Source organism: Ursus arctos, unplaced genomic scaffold, assembly GCF_023065955.2.
Source record: "Ursus arctos isolate Adak ecotype North America unplaced genomic scaffold, UrsArc2.0 scaffold_1, whole genome shotgun sequence".
Classification (NCBI taxonomy): Eukaryota; Metazoa; Chordata; class Mammalia; order Carnivora; family Ursidae; genus Ursus; species Ursus arctos.
Genome location: NW_026622763.1, coordinates 21,079,637 through 21,096,079, shown reverse-complemented (window position 1 = coordinate 21,096,079; position 16,443 = coordinate 21,079,637). Strand labels below are relative to the sequence as shown.

Genomic DNA, 16,443 nt, shown 5'->3' with positions numbered 1-16,443 from the left:
GCACTGGGCTCCCTGCTCGGTGGGGAGTCTGCTTCTCCCTCTCCCTCTTCTCCTGCTCCTGTGCTTTCTCTCTCACTCATTTGCTCTCTCAAATAAATAAAATCTTTTAAATAAATAAATAGACAACTAAAATAGAATACGACCCCAGTAAGAACTCCAACTACACATAGAAACGTGATATGTGACAAAGATATTCTCTCAATTACAGGGTCAAAGAGAGAGTCTTTTATAAATGGAAAATGTACTGGAAAGACTTTTGGAAAAAGATAAAATTAAATCCATTTTCCACATCACACACAAGAACAGAGTCTAAGTTGACGCAAAATTCAAATGTAAAACATAAAATTATGCTTGCACTAAGAGAAATCATGGGTACGTCTAAACTGGGCATGGAAAAGTTTTCTAATCATGACTAAAATTCCAAATGCAATATACCTGTCAATTTGACTATGTAAAAAATATTTAAACTTTTGCATAACAAAAATCACTGTAAACAAAGTCAAAACACAGAGTGCCAACTGAGAGAACAGAAGAACATATATTACAGATACAAGCCTAGTATCTCTAACTACAAACATCTGAAAATGAAAGCAGAGATAAAACTGCCAATAGAAATACAGGCAAGCAACATGAACAGACAAGTCACAAAATGGTCTATAAATATGGACCCAATTAAATATATGGGTAAATACTCAAATTCACACATAGCAAGAGAAATGCAAATTAAAATCCTATTACAATACCATTTCTCACATTCCAGATTAGGAAAAAGTTCAAAAGCTTGACAATATACCCTCTTTGTAAGTATGTTGATGGTAATGCAAGATGGCATCACTCCCATAAAGAATGTGGCAATATCTAAACGAACATATATATTTATTCTTTTCCCAGCAATTGTACTTCTAGGAATTTATCCTGAAGAAATACCTCCAACAATATCAAAATATATGAGCAAAGTTATTGAAGAATTATTTGTATTGCAAAATATTATAAACCTAGATGTCTAAGCATAGGAATCTGTTCAAATAAGCGATAGTGTACACTCAATGAAATAGTATACAACTGTAAAAAAAAAAAGAATGAGGGCGATCTTGAATCACTGATATGGAACAATTTATAGAAAATAATATTAGGTGAAAATGAAAAAGAGATTATACAGTATGCTACTCTGTAAGAGAGAAATGAAAATGAGAAAACATAAAGAAAAATAGAAGGATAAAGTAGAAAATAAGAGCACCAATTATCTACAAAACGTAGGAGACGCAGGATAAAGATATTAAGAGGGAGTAATGCTCCTCCCAGTAACTTTATGTATACTTTTGATTTCAGAAATATGTTAATGTTCAATATATTTTAAAAATAAAATTAAATCAATACATATGAGAAGAGGAAAACAAAACCCAAAACTGAAAGTAAACTGAAAAGAAAAAACAGGAAAGAAAGTTCTCTATTCTCATCCCCACGAACACAACAAAAGCAACAAAATATTCTCTACCACTTTCAAAAACCAAATTATGAAAATAATTTTATATTCAGGGTCAGCATTTGTTTATGTTTTGAAAGGGATAAGAATAGAAAACTTCTTTCTAAATCTACTCTGGTAGTAGAGATAAAAAAAAAAAAAGCAAAGTAACAATGAGATTTGAGCTTTAGTGATAGGATTCTTTTTGTAGTCAAAATTTATTACCTTTCAGGAATTCTTTTCAAGGGAAATCACAGAGTATTTATTTAAGCATAGAGGCCTGAGAATTTAAAGTACGTTTAACATGTACCACATGCTCACAGCTCTTAAAAGATGGCCTCTGCCAAATGTTTCTCTATATTAAAATAAAAATAAAGCCCATTTATTTGAATTTTATTCACCAAAATAATAAATATGAATCACTTTTTTTTACTCATATAAACAGACTGCCTACTATAAACTCAGATTTCTCAATTCAGACGCACTTCTACTTCAACAACAAAAAAAGAAATAAAGTAAAACAAAACCAAAAACTGAATAAAGAAGACATTTTATTTCACTAAGTTAGGAATTGTAAAGGTTCAATAACAGCTTCACTGATAACTGAAAAAAAAAAAATGAACAGGCCGTAGGACATCTATTTAAAAATGTAATAATGGAACCACAGAGATACTCCCATCAAAATAAAAGAAAAAAAATAGGGTATGCAAAGAGACAATTAAAAACAAAAGATCTTTTTTTTTTTTTTTCCAAAGATTTTATTTATTTATTTGACAGAGAAACAGCCAGAGAGAGAGGGAACACAAGCAGGGGGAGTGGGAGAGGAAGAAGCAGTCTCCCAGCGGAGAAGCCTATTGTGGGGCTCGATCCCAGAACTCTGGGATCACGCCCTGAGCCAAAGGTAGAGGCTTAATGACTGAGCCACCCAGGTGCCCCTAAAAACAAAAGATCTTTAAACCCAACAGGCAAATCAATGATAAGGGAGCAGAGGGCACCAAGAGTAATACAATTGACTACCACACTGCAAATATAAGTGTGAAGGGAAAATTGCTTGAGGTGATTATCAAAAGTTAACAGTAATCAATGAGAGAACGAGTAAAGGACATTAATTAAACCTCTATGGTGTCCTAGATTGTGAAAGTGACTTTCCAGCAAGGCACAAGCAGAAGCTTCCATTATGGAAGCATCCTATTCTAAATTATACGACAACCAGCCATTGCCAAAATCAAAACAAGGGGAACAAAATGCCACTTGTCCCTACAGTCCTTACAGAGGTCCTCTGTCCTTACAGAGACCACTGAAAGGAAAGCAATGTAAAGGTAGATATAAGTTTGGCATAAAAGGAATCCATCATTTAGGACAATTTTTACTGATTAAGGGAAACTTACAGTTCATCCTAGAAGTCAACAGACACAAAAATAACAGTGTTTTCTTCAATGTATCAGATCCACAAAAAAGGGAAAAAATGTGTACTTTGCAGAGATGGATTTGAAACACTTTAGTAAAAATTCTGGTGGACTATGCCCAAATGATCCATCAGGTTAGATAAAAATTAGACAACATTGTCAACAACATGACCTCAAAGATGTCAAGGGTAATGTTTCTGTACATTGTGGTAGAAGGTAAAGAAACAGAAATGTTGCCACTTACCACCATATTTTCCTAAGAACTAAACATTTTATGATAGTATGTGAGTCATCTCATAACTCTTTGATGACTCAATGAAATAAATAGTATAAATTTCATGAGATAATGTTTTTAAAAAGTTGTTTTTGTTCAATATACTGCCTGGAACTCAAAAGAGAACATGGTGACTTCTGGTTTCTATTCCAGCATCTAAGCAGCTTGAAAGGTGTCGTTGCGGTCATCAAAATGAGAGAAAAAAGCTAAACAAATGAAAAATCAACAACTTTTCTTCAGTTCATCGGAGAATTTAGTCATGGGACTGATGACTGTCCCAAAAAGTGGAGAGACAAACAGGTGGATATGGAGAATCAAAACTTACTGGGAGCATTCCAGAACAGCAACTGGAGCCACTACAGGGTAGGAAAACTTAAACTGCGATTAACAAATTGCTCGTGGTGTTGGTGTAGATGAGCTTTACAGTTAGAAACTTCAGGAGGGCCCAGTCCTACTAGAAATCCTGTATTTTCATGAGTTGCACCTCCAGAAGTCTGACCAAGTTCTCACGATAAAGAAAAATCTTCTCATGCTCCCATCAAGGGGAGTGGAAAAGAAGTCATTCTGAAGTATACCCAGAAAATTCATCTTTAAAAGGCCCATCCCCAAAAGTAACTATCTTACCAAAGCCTAACCAAATGGGATTTTACCAGAGCCTAACTGATCTGGGGTAAGAAAATACCCAACTCCTGCCCCCTCCAGCATTCCCATATTACCTAAGTGGGAAGGAAAAACTTGTGAGGTGGGAGAAGCATTTTTAAAGTCCACATCCTGGGAGAACAGGTTCAATAAAAGATTAAGACCAAATCATAGGACTATAAAACATTTCCCCTCTCCCCCAAATTCAACATAACACTAATGAGGCTCCAGCTCAATAACGGAGAATTATAATAAAACAAACGTCATGTACCAGACCTTAATTAGGAAGAACTCTCTAAGGAAACCCAAAAACAAAGGAGAAAAAGGAGAAAAAATATAACAAGGACAGCAGAAGAAAATTTTAGCCTTTCACCCCCATAACTACAGCAAACACAGTCAAATAAATACAAAATCTCATACTCAAAGTCTATTTATCTCAGTTCCTTTTACCTAGTACACCGGGTCTAGCTTTCAACCAAAGAATATAAAGCATACTAAAAGACAAAGAACACAGTTTGAAAAAGACAGAGCAAGCATCAGATTGAGACTAACATAATATAATAAAAAAACATTAAAATAAAAAAAAAGAAACTCACATATAGCAAAAATTTTGGCATTACCATACTGGTAATTTAAAACAGCTATGATTAATATGCTAAAAGCTCTAACATAAAAAAATTTACAATATGCAATGCTATATGCATATTATGAACAGAGAGATGGAAATTCTATTAAAGAATCAAAAGGGAATGACAGAAGTTGAAAACACTAAAACAGACATATAGAATGCCCTTTGATGGGTTCATCAATAAACTGGACATAGTTAAGGAAAGAATCACTAAGCTTGGAAAAGTGTTAATAGAAACTTCCAAAATTGAAACATAAAGGAGAAAAAAAATTGAAAAAAAAACAAAAGAGAATATCAAAAACTACAGGACAACTGCAAATAATGTAACATCCATGTACTAGGAATACCGGAAGTAAAAGAAAGAAAAGAAAAGAGGAAAAAAGGAATATTTGAAGTAATTATGAGTGAGAAATTTTCAAAATTAATGACAAACAACCAAAGATTCAGGAAGCTCAGGGAACACAAAGTACAGGATAAACTTCAAAAAAAAAAAAAAAAAAAAAAAAAAAAAACCTACACCAGAGCATACAATATTCAAAACAGAAAATCAAAGACAGAGAATATCTTGAGAAAAAGCTGGGGATGGGGAGTTGGAGTGGAAAGTAGAAACATCTTAGCTATAGAGGAACAAGGATAAGAATTGTATCAATTTAATTTTAAAAACTGTTCAAACAAAAACAGAGTAGAGTGTTGGAAGAAAAACACCCACCAACATAAATTCTATATCCAGTCAAATTATCTTTCAAAAGTAGAGAAATAAAGACTTCCTCAAACAAAAATTTAGGAAATTTGTCATCAATAGACCTGCCTTGAAAGAAATGTTAAAAAGAAGTTCTTCAGAGTGAAGAAAATGATTCAGGTCAGAAACGTGGAACTCCATAAATAAAGAAGAACTGTTGAATAGAAGGTAATAGATAACAATTTGCTCAGAATTATAACAACAATGTATTGAATAATTATGGGTTATGGGTAAGTGAAATTAATGACAGCAGTGTTATAAGGGATGGGGAAAAGGGACTGGGAATATTCTGTTACAAGACACTTGCACTATGTATGAAGTGGTATGTTTTATTTGAAAGTGAACTTGGATTAGTTGTAAATTTACACTGAAAACTCTAGGGTGACCACTGAAAAAGGTAAAGAAAAGAGACTATAACTGATATGCTAAGAGAGGAGACAAAATGGCATAATACAAAATGTTCAATTAAAGTCAGAGATGAAAAAACAAAGGAAGTAAAAAAGAGGAACAAAGAACAGGCCAATAAACAATAAATGTAATAGATATTAATCCAATTATATAAATAATCATTTTAAATGTCAATGTTAAAAATATACCAATTAAAAGACTGAGACTATGAGAGTAGATAAATCAACAAGACCCAAGACCCAACTTATATTATCCACAAGAAACCCACTTTAAAGACATAGGTAGATTAAAATATAAGGAGACAGAGAAATACATAGCATGCTAAAAGTAATCTAAAAGAAAGCTGGAGTAGTTATATTATTTTCAGACAAATCAGAATTCAGAAAAAGGAAACTGTTAGGGATATAGAGAGACATTACATAACAACAAAGGGGTCAATTCTCCAAGAAGATATACCAATCCTTGATGTCTATGAACCGACCAACAGAACATCAAAATATGTGAGGCAAAAACCAATAGAACCGCAAAGAAAAACAGATGACTCCCCTATTACGGTTGGAGACTTCAACACCCCTCAATCAGTAATGGACAGATCCAGCAGGCAGAAAATCAGTAAGGACATAGTTGAACCAAACAGCACCATCAATCAACTGGGTATAATTGACACTTATAGAATACTTTATCTAACAATAGCAGAAGACACATCGTTCTTAACCTTACACAGAACATTCACCAAGATAGACCACATTTCCAGGCCATAAAACACACCTTAACAAATTTAAAAGAACAGAAATCATACGAAGTATACTCTCAGGACACAACGGAATTAAACTAAAGATCAATAACAGAAAGATGGCTAGAGAATCCCCAAATACTTGGGGATTAAACACCACCCTCTGAAATTATGCATGGGTCAAAGAAGAAGTCACAGGAGAAGTTAAACAATATTTGGAATTGAATGAAAATAAAAATGCAGCTTATTAAAATTTGTGGGATGTAGTGGAAGCAATGATTAGAAAGAAATTTATGGCACTGAATTCACATAGTAGAGCAAAAGGAAAATACCTAAAAGCAATAACCTAAGCTACCTTAGAAAACTAGAAAAAGAAGAGCAAATTAAATCCAAAGTAGGCAAAAGAGAATAATAAAAATTAGAACTGAGATCAACAAAACTGAAAGCATAAAATCGGTAGAGAAATATCTGAAACCAGAAGCTGGTTCTCAAAAACAATCAGTAAAACTGATATGCCTCTAGCCAGGTTAACTAAATTAAAAAAGAAGAAGAAAGAAGGAAGAAGGAAGAAGGAAGAAGGAAGAAGGAAGAAGAAGAAGAAGAAGAAGAAGGAGATGAAACAGAAGAAGAAGAAGAACAAGAAGAAGAAGAAGAAGAAGAAGAACAAGAACAAGAACAAGAACAAGAACAAGAACAAGAACAAGAAGAAGACACAAAGTACTAATATCAGTAATAAAAGAGAGGTCATCAAAAATGATCTCATGGACATTAAAAGGATAATAAAGGAATATGATGAACAAATCTATGCCTACAAATTTGATAAATTAGACAAATGGATCAATTCCTTGAAATACACAACCTGCTAAAACTCACACAATGAAAAATCTTTAATATGAATAGGTGTCCATATACTAAAGAAATTGAATCAATAATTAATAACCTGCCAAACCAGAAAACACCAAGCCCCAATGGGTCAACTGTGAATTCTTCCAAACAGTGAAGAAAAAAACTATACTAATTTGCTATAATTTATTTCAGAAAACCAAAGCAGAGTACACATTTCCCCATTCATTCATGAGGCCAGCATTACCCTATTACCAAAAATCATGCAAAGACATAGGAAAAGAAGACTAATACCAATATCTCCTATAAACATATGTGCAAAAATCCTCAACAAAATATTAACAAATAATACCCAACAACACATAAAAAAAAATACTACATTATACCCAAATGCAATTTATTCCAGGTATGCAAAGCTGGTTCAACAATCAAAAATCAATTAACACAATCTAACATATCTACAGACTAAGGTAAAATTACACAATCATATCTATACATACAGAAAAAGCACTTGACAAAAACCAACACCAATGCATGACAAAAATTCTCAGCAAACTAGGAACATAGGGGTAGTTCTTCCACATGATAAAGAATATCCATGGGTTGCCTGGGTGGCTCAGTCAACTAAGTATCCAACTCTTGATTTCAGCTCAGGTCATGATCTCAGGGTCTTGAGTTTGAGCCCCCTGACAGGTTCTGCCTGAGTTTTTCTCCCTCTGCCCCTCCCCCTGCTTGCACTCACGCATATGCTCCTGCTCTCTCGCTCTCTCAAATAAATAAATATTAAAAAAAAAAAAAAAAGAATATCCACAAAAAACCTACGACTAGCATCATTCTTAATTGTGAGAAACCGGATGCTTTCTTGCTAAGATCAGGAGCAAGGCAAGGATGTCCATCCTCATCACTTCTATTTGACATCATACTGACAGTCCTAGATAATACAGTAAGACAAGAAAAGGACATGAAAGGACTGCAAATTGGAAAGGAAGAAATAAGACTTCCTTTGCCCACAAATGATATGCTTGTCTACACAGAGAATCCCAAAGAATCTTCATCAACAATAACAACACAAAGTCCTGGAACTAGTAAGTGATCATGAAAGGGTGCAGAATACAAGATTAATATAGAAAAGTCAATTGCTTTCTTGTACATTAGCAAGAAAAAATTAGAACTTGAAATTAAAAACACAATACATTTATATTAGCACCAAAAATATGAAATACTTATGTATCAATCTAATAAAATATGTATAAGATTTACATGATAAAAAGTATAAAACTCCAATGAAGAAATCAAAGATGTACATAAATGGAGAAATATTCCAGGTACATGGAGAGGAAGTCTCGATATTATCAAGATATTATTTCTTTGCAAATTGCTCCATACACTACAAATAATCCCAATCAAAATCTCAGCAAATTATTTTGTTTATTGAAAAAATTGATTCTAAAGTTTATATGAAAAAACAAAAGGCCCAGGTCAATACAATATTTAAAAAGAACAATTCAGAGGACTGACACTACCCAACTTCAAGACTACTATACAGCTTCAGTATTTAAGACATTGTTTCGCTGGCAAATAGATAAATAAATCAATGGAATAAAGACAGAGAGCCCAGAAATAGATTGACATAAATACAGTCAAATAATCTTTTTTTTTTAAAGATTTTATTTATTTATTCGACAGAGATAGAGACAGCCAGAGAGAGAGGGAACACAAGCAGGGGGAGTGGGAGAGGAAGAAGCAGGCTCCTAGCAGAGGAGCCCGATGTGGGGCTCGATCCCACAACGCTGGGATCACGCCCTGAGCCGAAGGCAGATGCTCAACCGCTGTGCCACCCAGGCGCCCCCAGTCAAATAATCTTTAACAAAGGAGCAAAGGCAATTCAAGAGAAAGGAGAGTCTTTTTAACAGATGATACTAGAAAAACTGAATATCCACACGCAAAAAAAAAAAAAAAAAAAAAAAAGAATTCAGACATCTACCTTATCCTTTCACAAGAATTAGACGGGATCATAGACCTAAATGTAAAATGTAAAACTATAAAACCCCTAGAAAACAATATAGGATCAATCTAGTTGATCTTAGGTTTAAAGAACTTGTTTTAGATGGAACACCAAAAAATAGTTCACAAAAGAAATACTGATAAATTGGACTTCATTAAGATTAAAAAAAAAAAAACAAAAAAACTTCTTCTCTGTGAAAGACACTTTTGAGAGAATGAAAAGACAGGCCATCAGTTGGAAGGAAACAGTTTCAAAACACATATCTGATAAAGGACTGGTATCCAAAATATAAAAAGAATTTGTAAAACTCATCCATAAGAAAACAACTCAAAAAATAGGCAAAAGATCTGGACCCCTCACACCAAGGAAGATAAACAGATGGTAACTAAGCATATGAAAAGATGCTGAACACCATATGTGATTAAGGAATTACAGATTAAAACAAGATACCACTACACACCTATTAAAAAATGGCCAAAATCCAAAACACTGACAATAGCAAATGCTGGCCAGAATGTGAAGCAATAGGAACTCTCATTTATTGCTGGTGGGAATGCAAAATGATCCAGCCACTTTGGAAGACAGTTCGGCAGTTTCTAACAAAACTAAACAAACTCTTACCACAAAATACAGGAATGTGCCCACTGGTATTTTTCCAAATGAGTTGAAAACATATGTTCACACAAAAATCTGCAGATGAATGTTTATAGAAACTTTATTTATAGCTTCCAAACTTGGAAGCAACCAAGATGTCCTTCAACAGGTGAATGGGTAACAAATTGTGATATAGCCATACAATGGAATACTGGTGGAGGAGGTAATCAAGAGGATATGACTACCAGTTGACCTTGCGCAGGACCTGGGCAACTGGAGGCTCCTCACTCCCTCCCTTATCTTTGGAATATATGCCCTGCACACAGTGGGAGCTTCTCCAAGGACATAGCCTCAAGGGAGTAACGTGTTTTGAGACCATCTAGATGATATACGTGACTGGATCCCATGAAGGCATCTATATAAACTTTTAAGATTTGGCAGGTGGGTACAGAGATCTACTCATTTTGCAGCCACCTAAAACAAGCCCCATAAGTAAGTTCTCTTGATTATTAAAATGTCATCTACCAATCTGGAGCAGTCTCCTCTTTCTTTGGTCTCTCCCTGCCCTGTGTATAAGGGGTGGGGGTGGGGGGTAGTTTGTAAACCAACAAATACTATTCAGTGATAAAAAGAACTGAGCTATCAAGCCATGGATACACGTGGAGGAACTTTAAATGCATATTGCTAAGCAAAAGAAGCCAATAAGAAAAGGCTAACTACTGTATCATCCCAACTATACAACACTCTGGACAAGATAAAACTATGCAACCAGTGAAAAGATCATTGAACATCAGGGACCAGAACTGGGAAGAGGAAAGGTGAGATCAATAAGAGGAGCACAGATTTTCAGGGCAGTGAAACGATTCTATATGATACAGTAATGGCGGATACATATCATTATACACTTGGCCAAACCCATAGAATGGACAACACAGTGAATTCTAACGTAAACTATGCACGATAGTATTACATTGATATGGCTCATGAATTGTAACGAGTACACTACACTGATGCAAGATGTATGTATGAAATTGTACATGTGGAGGGGAGTAATGAGAAGGTATACGGAAACTATTTTCCACTCAATTTTTCTGTAAATCTAAAACCTCTCTAAAAAATAAAGTCTCTTAATTAAAAACAACAACAACAACATAGCAAAAACAAGCAAGCTAAAAATGAAAACACTCTCTGGAATATTAAGAAAACAATGTCTTTACAGAATCCCACATACACATTCAAACAATATTCACCCAAATCATCTGCTTAATCTTTTGGGCTTCACAGAGGCAGGCAATAAAAGACAGAAAATCACTCTTCAATGGACTTGCCAATTGCATATGGCATAAATCAGAATGAAGCATCAAAGATAAAATATGCTCATTTGTGAAGTCAAATGAAAAAAAAAAAAAAAAAAAAATCATCACATTACTTTGTTCTTGAATAGCAGAGGTAGTCTTTTGAGCCTCTCCCAGCCAGCTGTGGATTCCAAGAAAACAGTAACTCATGATAATGATTAATTCTAGGGACAAGTGTTTCACTGTTTTGTTATTTAAGTACTCATGAAAGGCATTTAAATTTGGAAAAACTTGGTAATATACCAGTGTTTCCATTTAAGACCTTCTGGGGGAAAATTAAACAAATACGACTTTGAACATACGTCTATATACTTTGGTCATGATTTTTTGGTACTAGAACTGAAAGTAAAACAGTTACAAATAATTTTTAAGCCTAAACTAACCTTTTTAAAAGTTGTAGTCCATTCCCTCTATAGGCTTGTAATTCTGTTTATTGCTGAACAAGGTAATATTTTTTTTCAAATCAATGCCAAAGAAAGTATTCTTGGATTAACTTACTGCTATTATTACTACTATAAAAAAAAATCTACAACTAAAATGTTAGAGAACCTTCTTACTCATGAAAACAAAAGTAAACAAAAACAAATAAAAAACCTGAATATTATGAAAAATGATAAACTATTTTTGTAAACTGGTTGATAGTTTGATAAACCGTGGTAATATATGCTTTATCCTATATAGTTGCACTACTAATTGCAAGAATTCAGAGCTCTGCCTGGTCTATACTCTGAAATATTCATAATTGAAATTGAAAACTTCTCCAATGAAACTTCTAAAAATCCAAATCCCAACCTGGTTATAACTTTCCTTTTGTAGGGAATCATAAACAAACCTTATAAAATTACATTGTAAAATATATAGGTGAATCAAAGATAAAAACACTTGAAGTCCTCCTTACCTTAACATAGCATTTTTTCCATCACTTCTGGTGCACCAGACCTGCCGGGTTTGATAACCTATCTCTAAGTCCCAGGGCTTGGAAATGGGATGCGGCTTGTAACTTTGAGGTCGAAAGGCGACTCGTTCCTTGGAATCAGAGCTAAAATCCAGAGCAGTTCTTCCGCTTAGGTTAATTTCTTTAAGATGAGGCAGTCTACATTTACTCCATGGTCCTACTTTAAGGCTAAAAGTATATTCCTCTTCGCCAAGAGGACAGGAAATGGGAGTGTCGCAGGCTCTGGACTCCGTCAGATTGGGACACTGAGTCCCGCCATAGAGAGGGGGAGCGATGGCCGCCCGGGTCCTGTGCTGCAATCGCTTCTCACAGCCCTTGCTGCACTCGGACCACGGTGAGAACTCGGATACAACACAGTCCCGGGGGCAGGGAATGAGGCAAGCTTGTTCCGTGGAGGGCTGAGGGGCAAAGTGTTCACATATTTCATTTACAACCCTGGTTCTGTTCAACTTCTGAATACAGCGCACAGTCCGGTGCTGCAGCCCATGCTGCGCCGTCACGCACTCTGCGGTCCGAGGCTTGGCTGGGCCGGGGCTGGAAGGAACGAGCACGCAGTGGTGCCAGTCAGAGACCTCCCACTGGAAGAGGTCGCTGTGCCAGTCACACACCCGGAAGCAGCTTCGTTCCTTTGGAGGCCTGCTGTTCTCATCGCAGTTAGACAGGTGACTCGTCCACCCTTCCAAGTGGAAACACCACAGTGCGCGACTCTGCACTCCACCTGGTCCACAGTCTCCCGTACACCTTCCCCAGGGGCCTATGGGCAAAAGATGGGCGTCAATTACTCAGAGATCCCATGCCGCCATCCACACAAAAAATGGGTCAATTTGCCCACTTCCCAACACAACCAGTATGAAATTATGGGTTCAAGGGGACAATATAATCTGGCCGTTAAGAGTGTGGAGGCTGGATCAGTTTGCCTTTGTTGAAATCCCCACTCCGTCTCTTACCAGCGAGGTCAACTTGGACGAGTTAATTCCACTTTCTGAGCCTTGGTGTCCTTAACTACGTAAGAGACAGAATAAAAGCACTGACTTGCAGGGCTGTTCTGAGATCAGTGGTACAATGTGGTGCCAGTACACACTTAATAAATGATAGGTATCATTATAATCATTATGTTCCAAAGCCTATATATCTAACTCAATATTAATACTTTCTAGTTAAACAATGTTTCAATCCAAAAGAAAAGCCCTAAACCCAGGATTTTAATAAAGTAGGAGTTTACATGTTTCCAAGCCTTCAGCTCAATACTGCTACTGCAGGTGGCTCGGAAGAGAAATGTGTTTTAAAAAAATAAATAACCTGACAAAGTACCTAAAATATACTTCCATTTGTTAAATAGGTGTCCCCGCTTTTGGATTTTGCTTGCAGAGTGAATTGCATGAAACAAAATATCTGATGGGAGAGGATATACTAAAAACAGCAGCAGCACCATTGAACTTCTTATGGAAATTCTGCCCCTCAGATCCCTGAAATATACATACTTTGACTTCTCATAGGTACTGACTCTGGGTCAAGCTTCCAACATTAGTTTGTAATACACCAAATCTTTTAATTAATGAATATGTTTTCATGGGAAAGAGTCCCACAAAGAAATGGACAGATAAAAGAGCGTCCTTTGATGTTTCTCACATTGTTTTGTATCTAACCCGCAGCCTCATCCAGAAGGCTGACGATATAATGTTTCATAAGGATGGCAAGTAATCATGTTTTGTGTCAATGGGAAAAGAATACTTTCCTCTCTTTCACTTTACTTAATTGTAACATGAACCTGAGAAAACTTTACGGGCTTAACCATGTAACCTTTGCCCCTGCACTAGGTTGTGATAATAAAGGCAATTCACAGCCTGAGAAACATTTTAATTGATTTAGGTAAGAGAAAGAAGGCGCATCCTTTCCCTCTTTCCCCAAATCTGATCAAACACCCAAAACTTCATGGAATATGTTTTCATGCACATCCATTATATCTCTAGGAACAGGAAATGTGTACAGAGTCACATGGCACTTAGGAAGAGACATATACAACCCCGCAGAAATGGGTATTTCCTTTTGCGGCCACATGCTGCAGTGAGGATCTCTCACTTTAGCAAGACATCAGTTTTGGGGTTCTGACATACAGTCTACCCAGTTCTTCCTCACAACCTTGTCTGGATATGTAGAGCTACCGTGCCCGTGGCCTCTGTCACTTTATAAGTGAGATTAACATAGAAAATACCCTCATGTCCTTTCAGTGCTCCCATCCTGGAGCCTCCTCTTGCTGAAACGGACAGAGGAGTTTCATTGGAGGAAGTCAGCTTTTACTCACAGAAATGCCCTTGAGTTTGTCCACACATTTCCCAGGTGTGGTGTCCCAGCACGGACTGCTCGTGGCACAGTAAATACACATAAAAAATGGTACTCTCAGCACAAGCTGATTTTATCAACTGCCCGCAATTCTGGTAATTTTCTCCTCGATCACCCACAATTTTGTGCTTTGTAAATTGAGATGTTCATTGCTACATGAAAGTCACTTACAGGCTTCATGTGTCCAGATGTTCTAGAGCAATCTCAGTTCAAGTATGCCATCCCTTGTCTATCATGTCAGACCATGCATGCAAATTTTCATTATTGAAAAAAAAAATTGCCATGGTTACTCAGTAAAGAAATACTTCCAAAAATATAACCTTATAGTAAACTTTAAAATCTAAAATCAGTTTTGAATAATATAAAATAGCTACTAGATGAAACTGAAAAAAGCTCTTTTTGAAAGTAGTAGGTTTTTAAATAATGGCTGTCTGCTTATCTTTTATTTGTTAAGGTATCAAATACACACAATTTTCCTCTTGGGACTTTTTTGTGTAAAGAACGTAAGACCAGAAGAATCAAACCATTTCTAACCAATCTGAAAAAAGCTAATATTAAATTTAATTCATCTAGAACATCTTACAAAGTGATCTTTATTCTTACTTTTAAAGCATTTTACTAACACATTTTCTTATTAAAATGTTTCCTTCTTATTGTAAGTTTTTCACCTACTCTCAAAATTGTTACGGTAGCTCTTCTTTGTTATTTGAAATCATTAATTTTTTAAACCTTATACATTACTATTCTTCCCTTAGCTTTCACATTCTCCATTTATATAGAAATGCACCAAACAGTAAAAATTTTCTCAGATCAATGGAAGACAAAATACAATTATTAGGAAGTAATTCTCACCATTTGTTAAGGGCTAGCTGTGCTGTGCTGGGTTTGGATGGTACCAGAGGGCTGTTACATATTCAAGAATTTTACCAGGTGGTTGTTAAATCATTCGTAGTTTGAAATCAACCATGATGAGAGTATTTACACCACACTACAAATCAAGGCAAATCAAGACATTAAAAACAAACAAACTGAGAGCTGGTTTGTCATACACCACTAGTGATATGCCCAGTTCCTTCCTATCCTTACAACAGTCCTCTGACATGGGGCTAGAATGCTTATTTTATCATTTAGAGAAATGAAGCTCAGAGAAGTTATAAAGCACATCTAAGGTTACACAGCTAGTACATGGTAGACTAGAATGGGACTCCAGATCTGTGAGACTCTAAGCATGGGCTCTTGCCCTGCATTTGAAAAGAGTCTCTTCCAGGGTGTGCATTGGTATATGTGATCCTAACATCACAAGGTGGATAGATCTGTTTCGTAGCTTAGCTATGATCTCTCCAATCTGTTAGTTAATATTCCTTTGAAAATGAGTACAAGTAATCAAGGTGGTATGTGAGCAATGATTTCCCCCTCCTGGCCCTGGAAATGTTGATAAGCATTAGTCAGTACATTTAGGAAGGCATAGTCGGGGGAGAATAGTTTCTCCTCATGTTAAAAGCAAACTTTGCAGACAACTGAACATGTAAGTAACTAGCAAATATAAAGTGAATTGTGTACGCTTGGAATAAATGAAAAACAAATTGCAAACAAGATATACAAGAGGGAGACAAGACCTCTCAGCAATTGACCTATAACAATTTGCATTTCTCAGGCATGCAGAGAAAATGTGTTCCATGATTTATTCAGCTGTGTTTGCCTATGAACTTTAAACACACACACTAGTGAAAATCACATAGCCCTGAGGGATTTTGCCATTTCAGAAAACATGCATATTGAAGTAAAATGTGAACTACAGTTTGAGAAATCTTGTATCACTTGAACAAGTAGAGAAATAGAACATATTAAAGTTTTGAGCAGTTGCATGGAGAAAATGAATATCACCTTTAAACTTTCCACATACATAAAATGAGATTATGGTCACAATATATATCTGAGATAAATAATCTAAAGAAACGTAAACTTTTAAACATCAATCATTTGCTATTTCTTTTTTTTTTTTTTAAGATTGTATTTATTTATTTATTTATTTGACAGAGAGAGACTGAGTGGGAGGAAGGAC

At 35.6% G+C, this 16,443-nt stretch overlaps 1 protein-coding gene across 1 annotated transcript in view; it reads right to left on the bottom strand.

The window, feature by feature from the left end:
• The window catches only part of THSD7B (thrombospondin type 1 domain containing 7B), a 576,660-nt gene that overhangs the window by 537,458 nt on the left and 22,759 nt on the right, over positions 1 to 16,443 (bottom strand). The window contains exon 2 of the mRNA XM_057306371.1: positions 11,985 to 12,795. Within this exon, the coding sequence (XP_057162354.1) occupies positions 11,985 to 12,795 (811 nt within the window). The remainder of the gene's footprint in view (positions 1 to 11,984; positions 12,796 to 16,443) is intronic.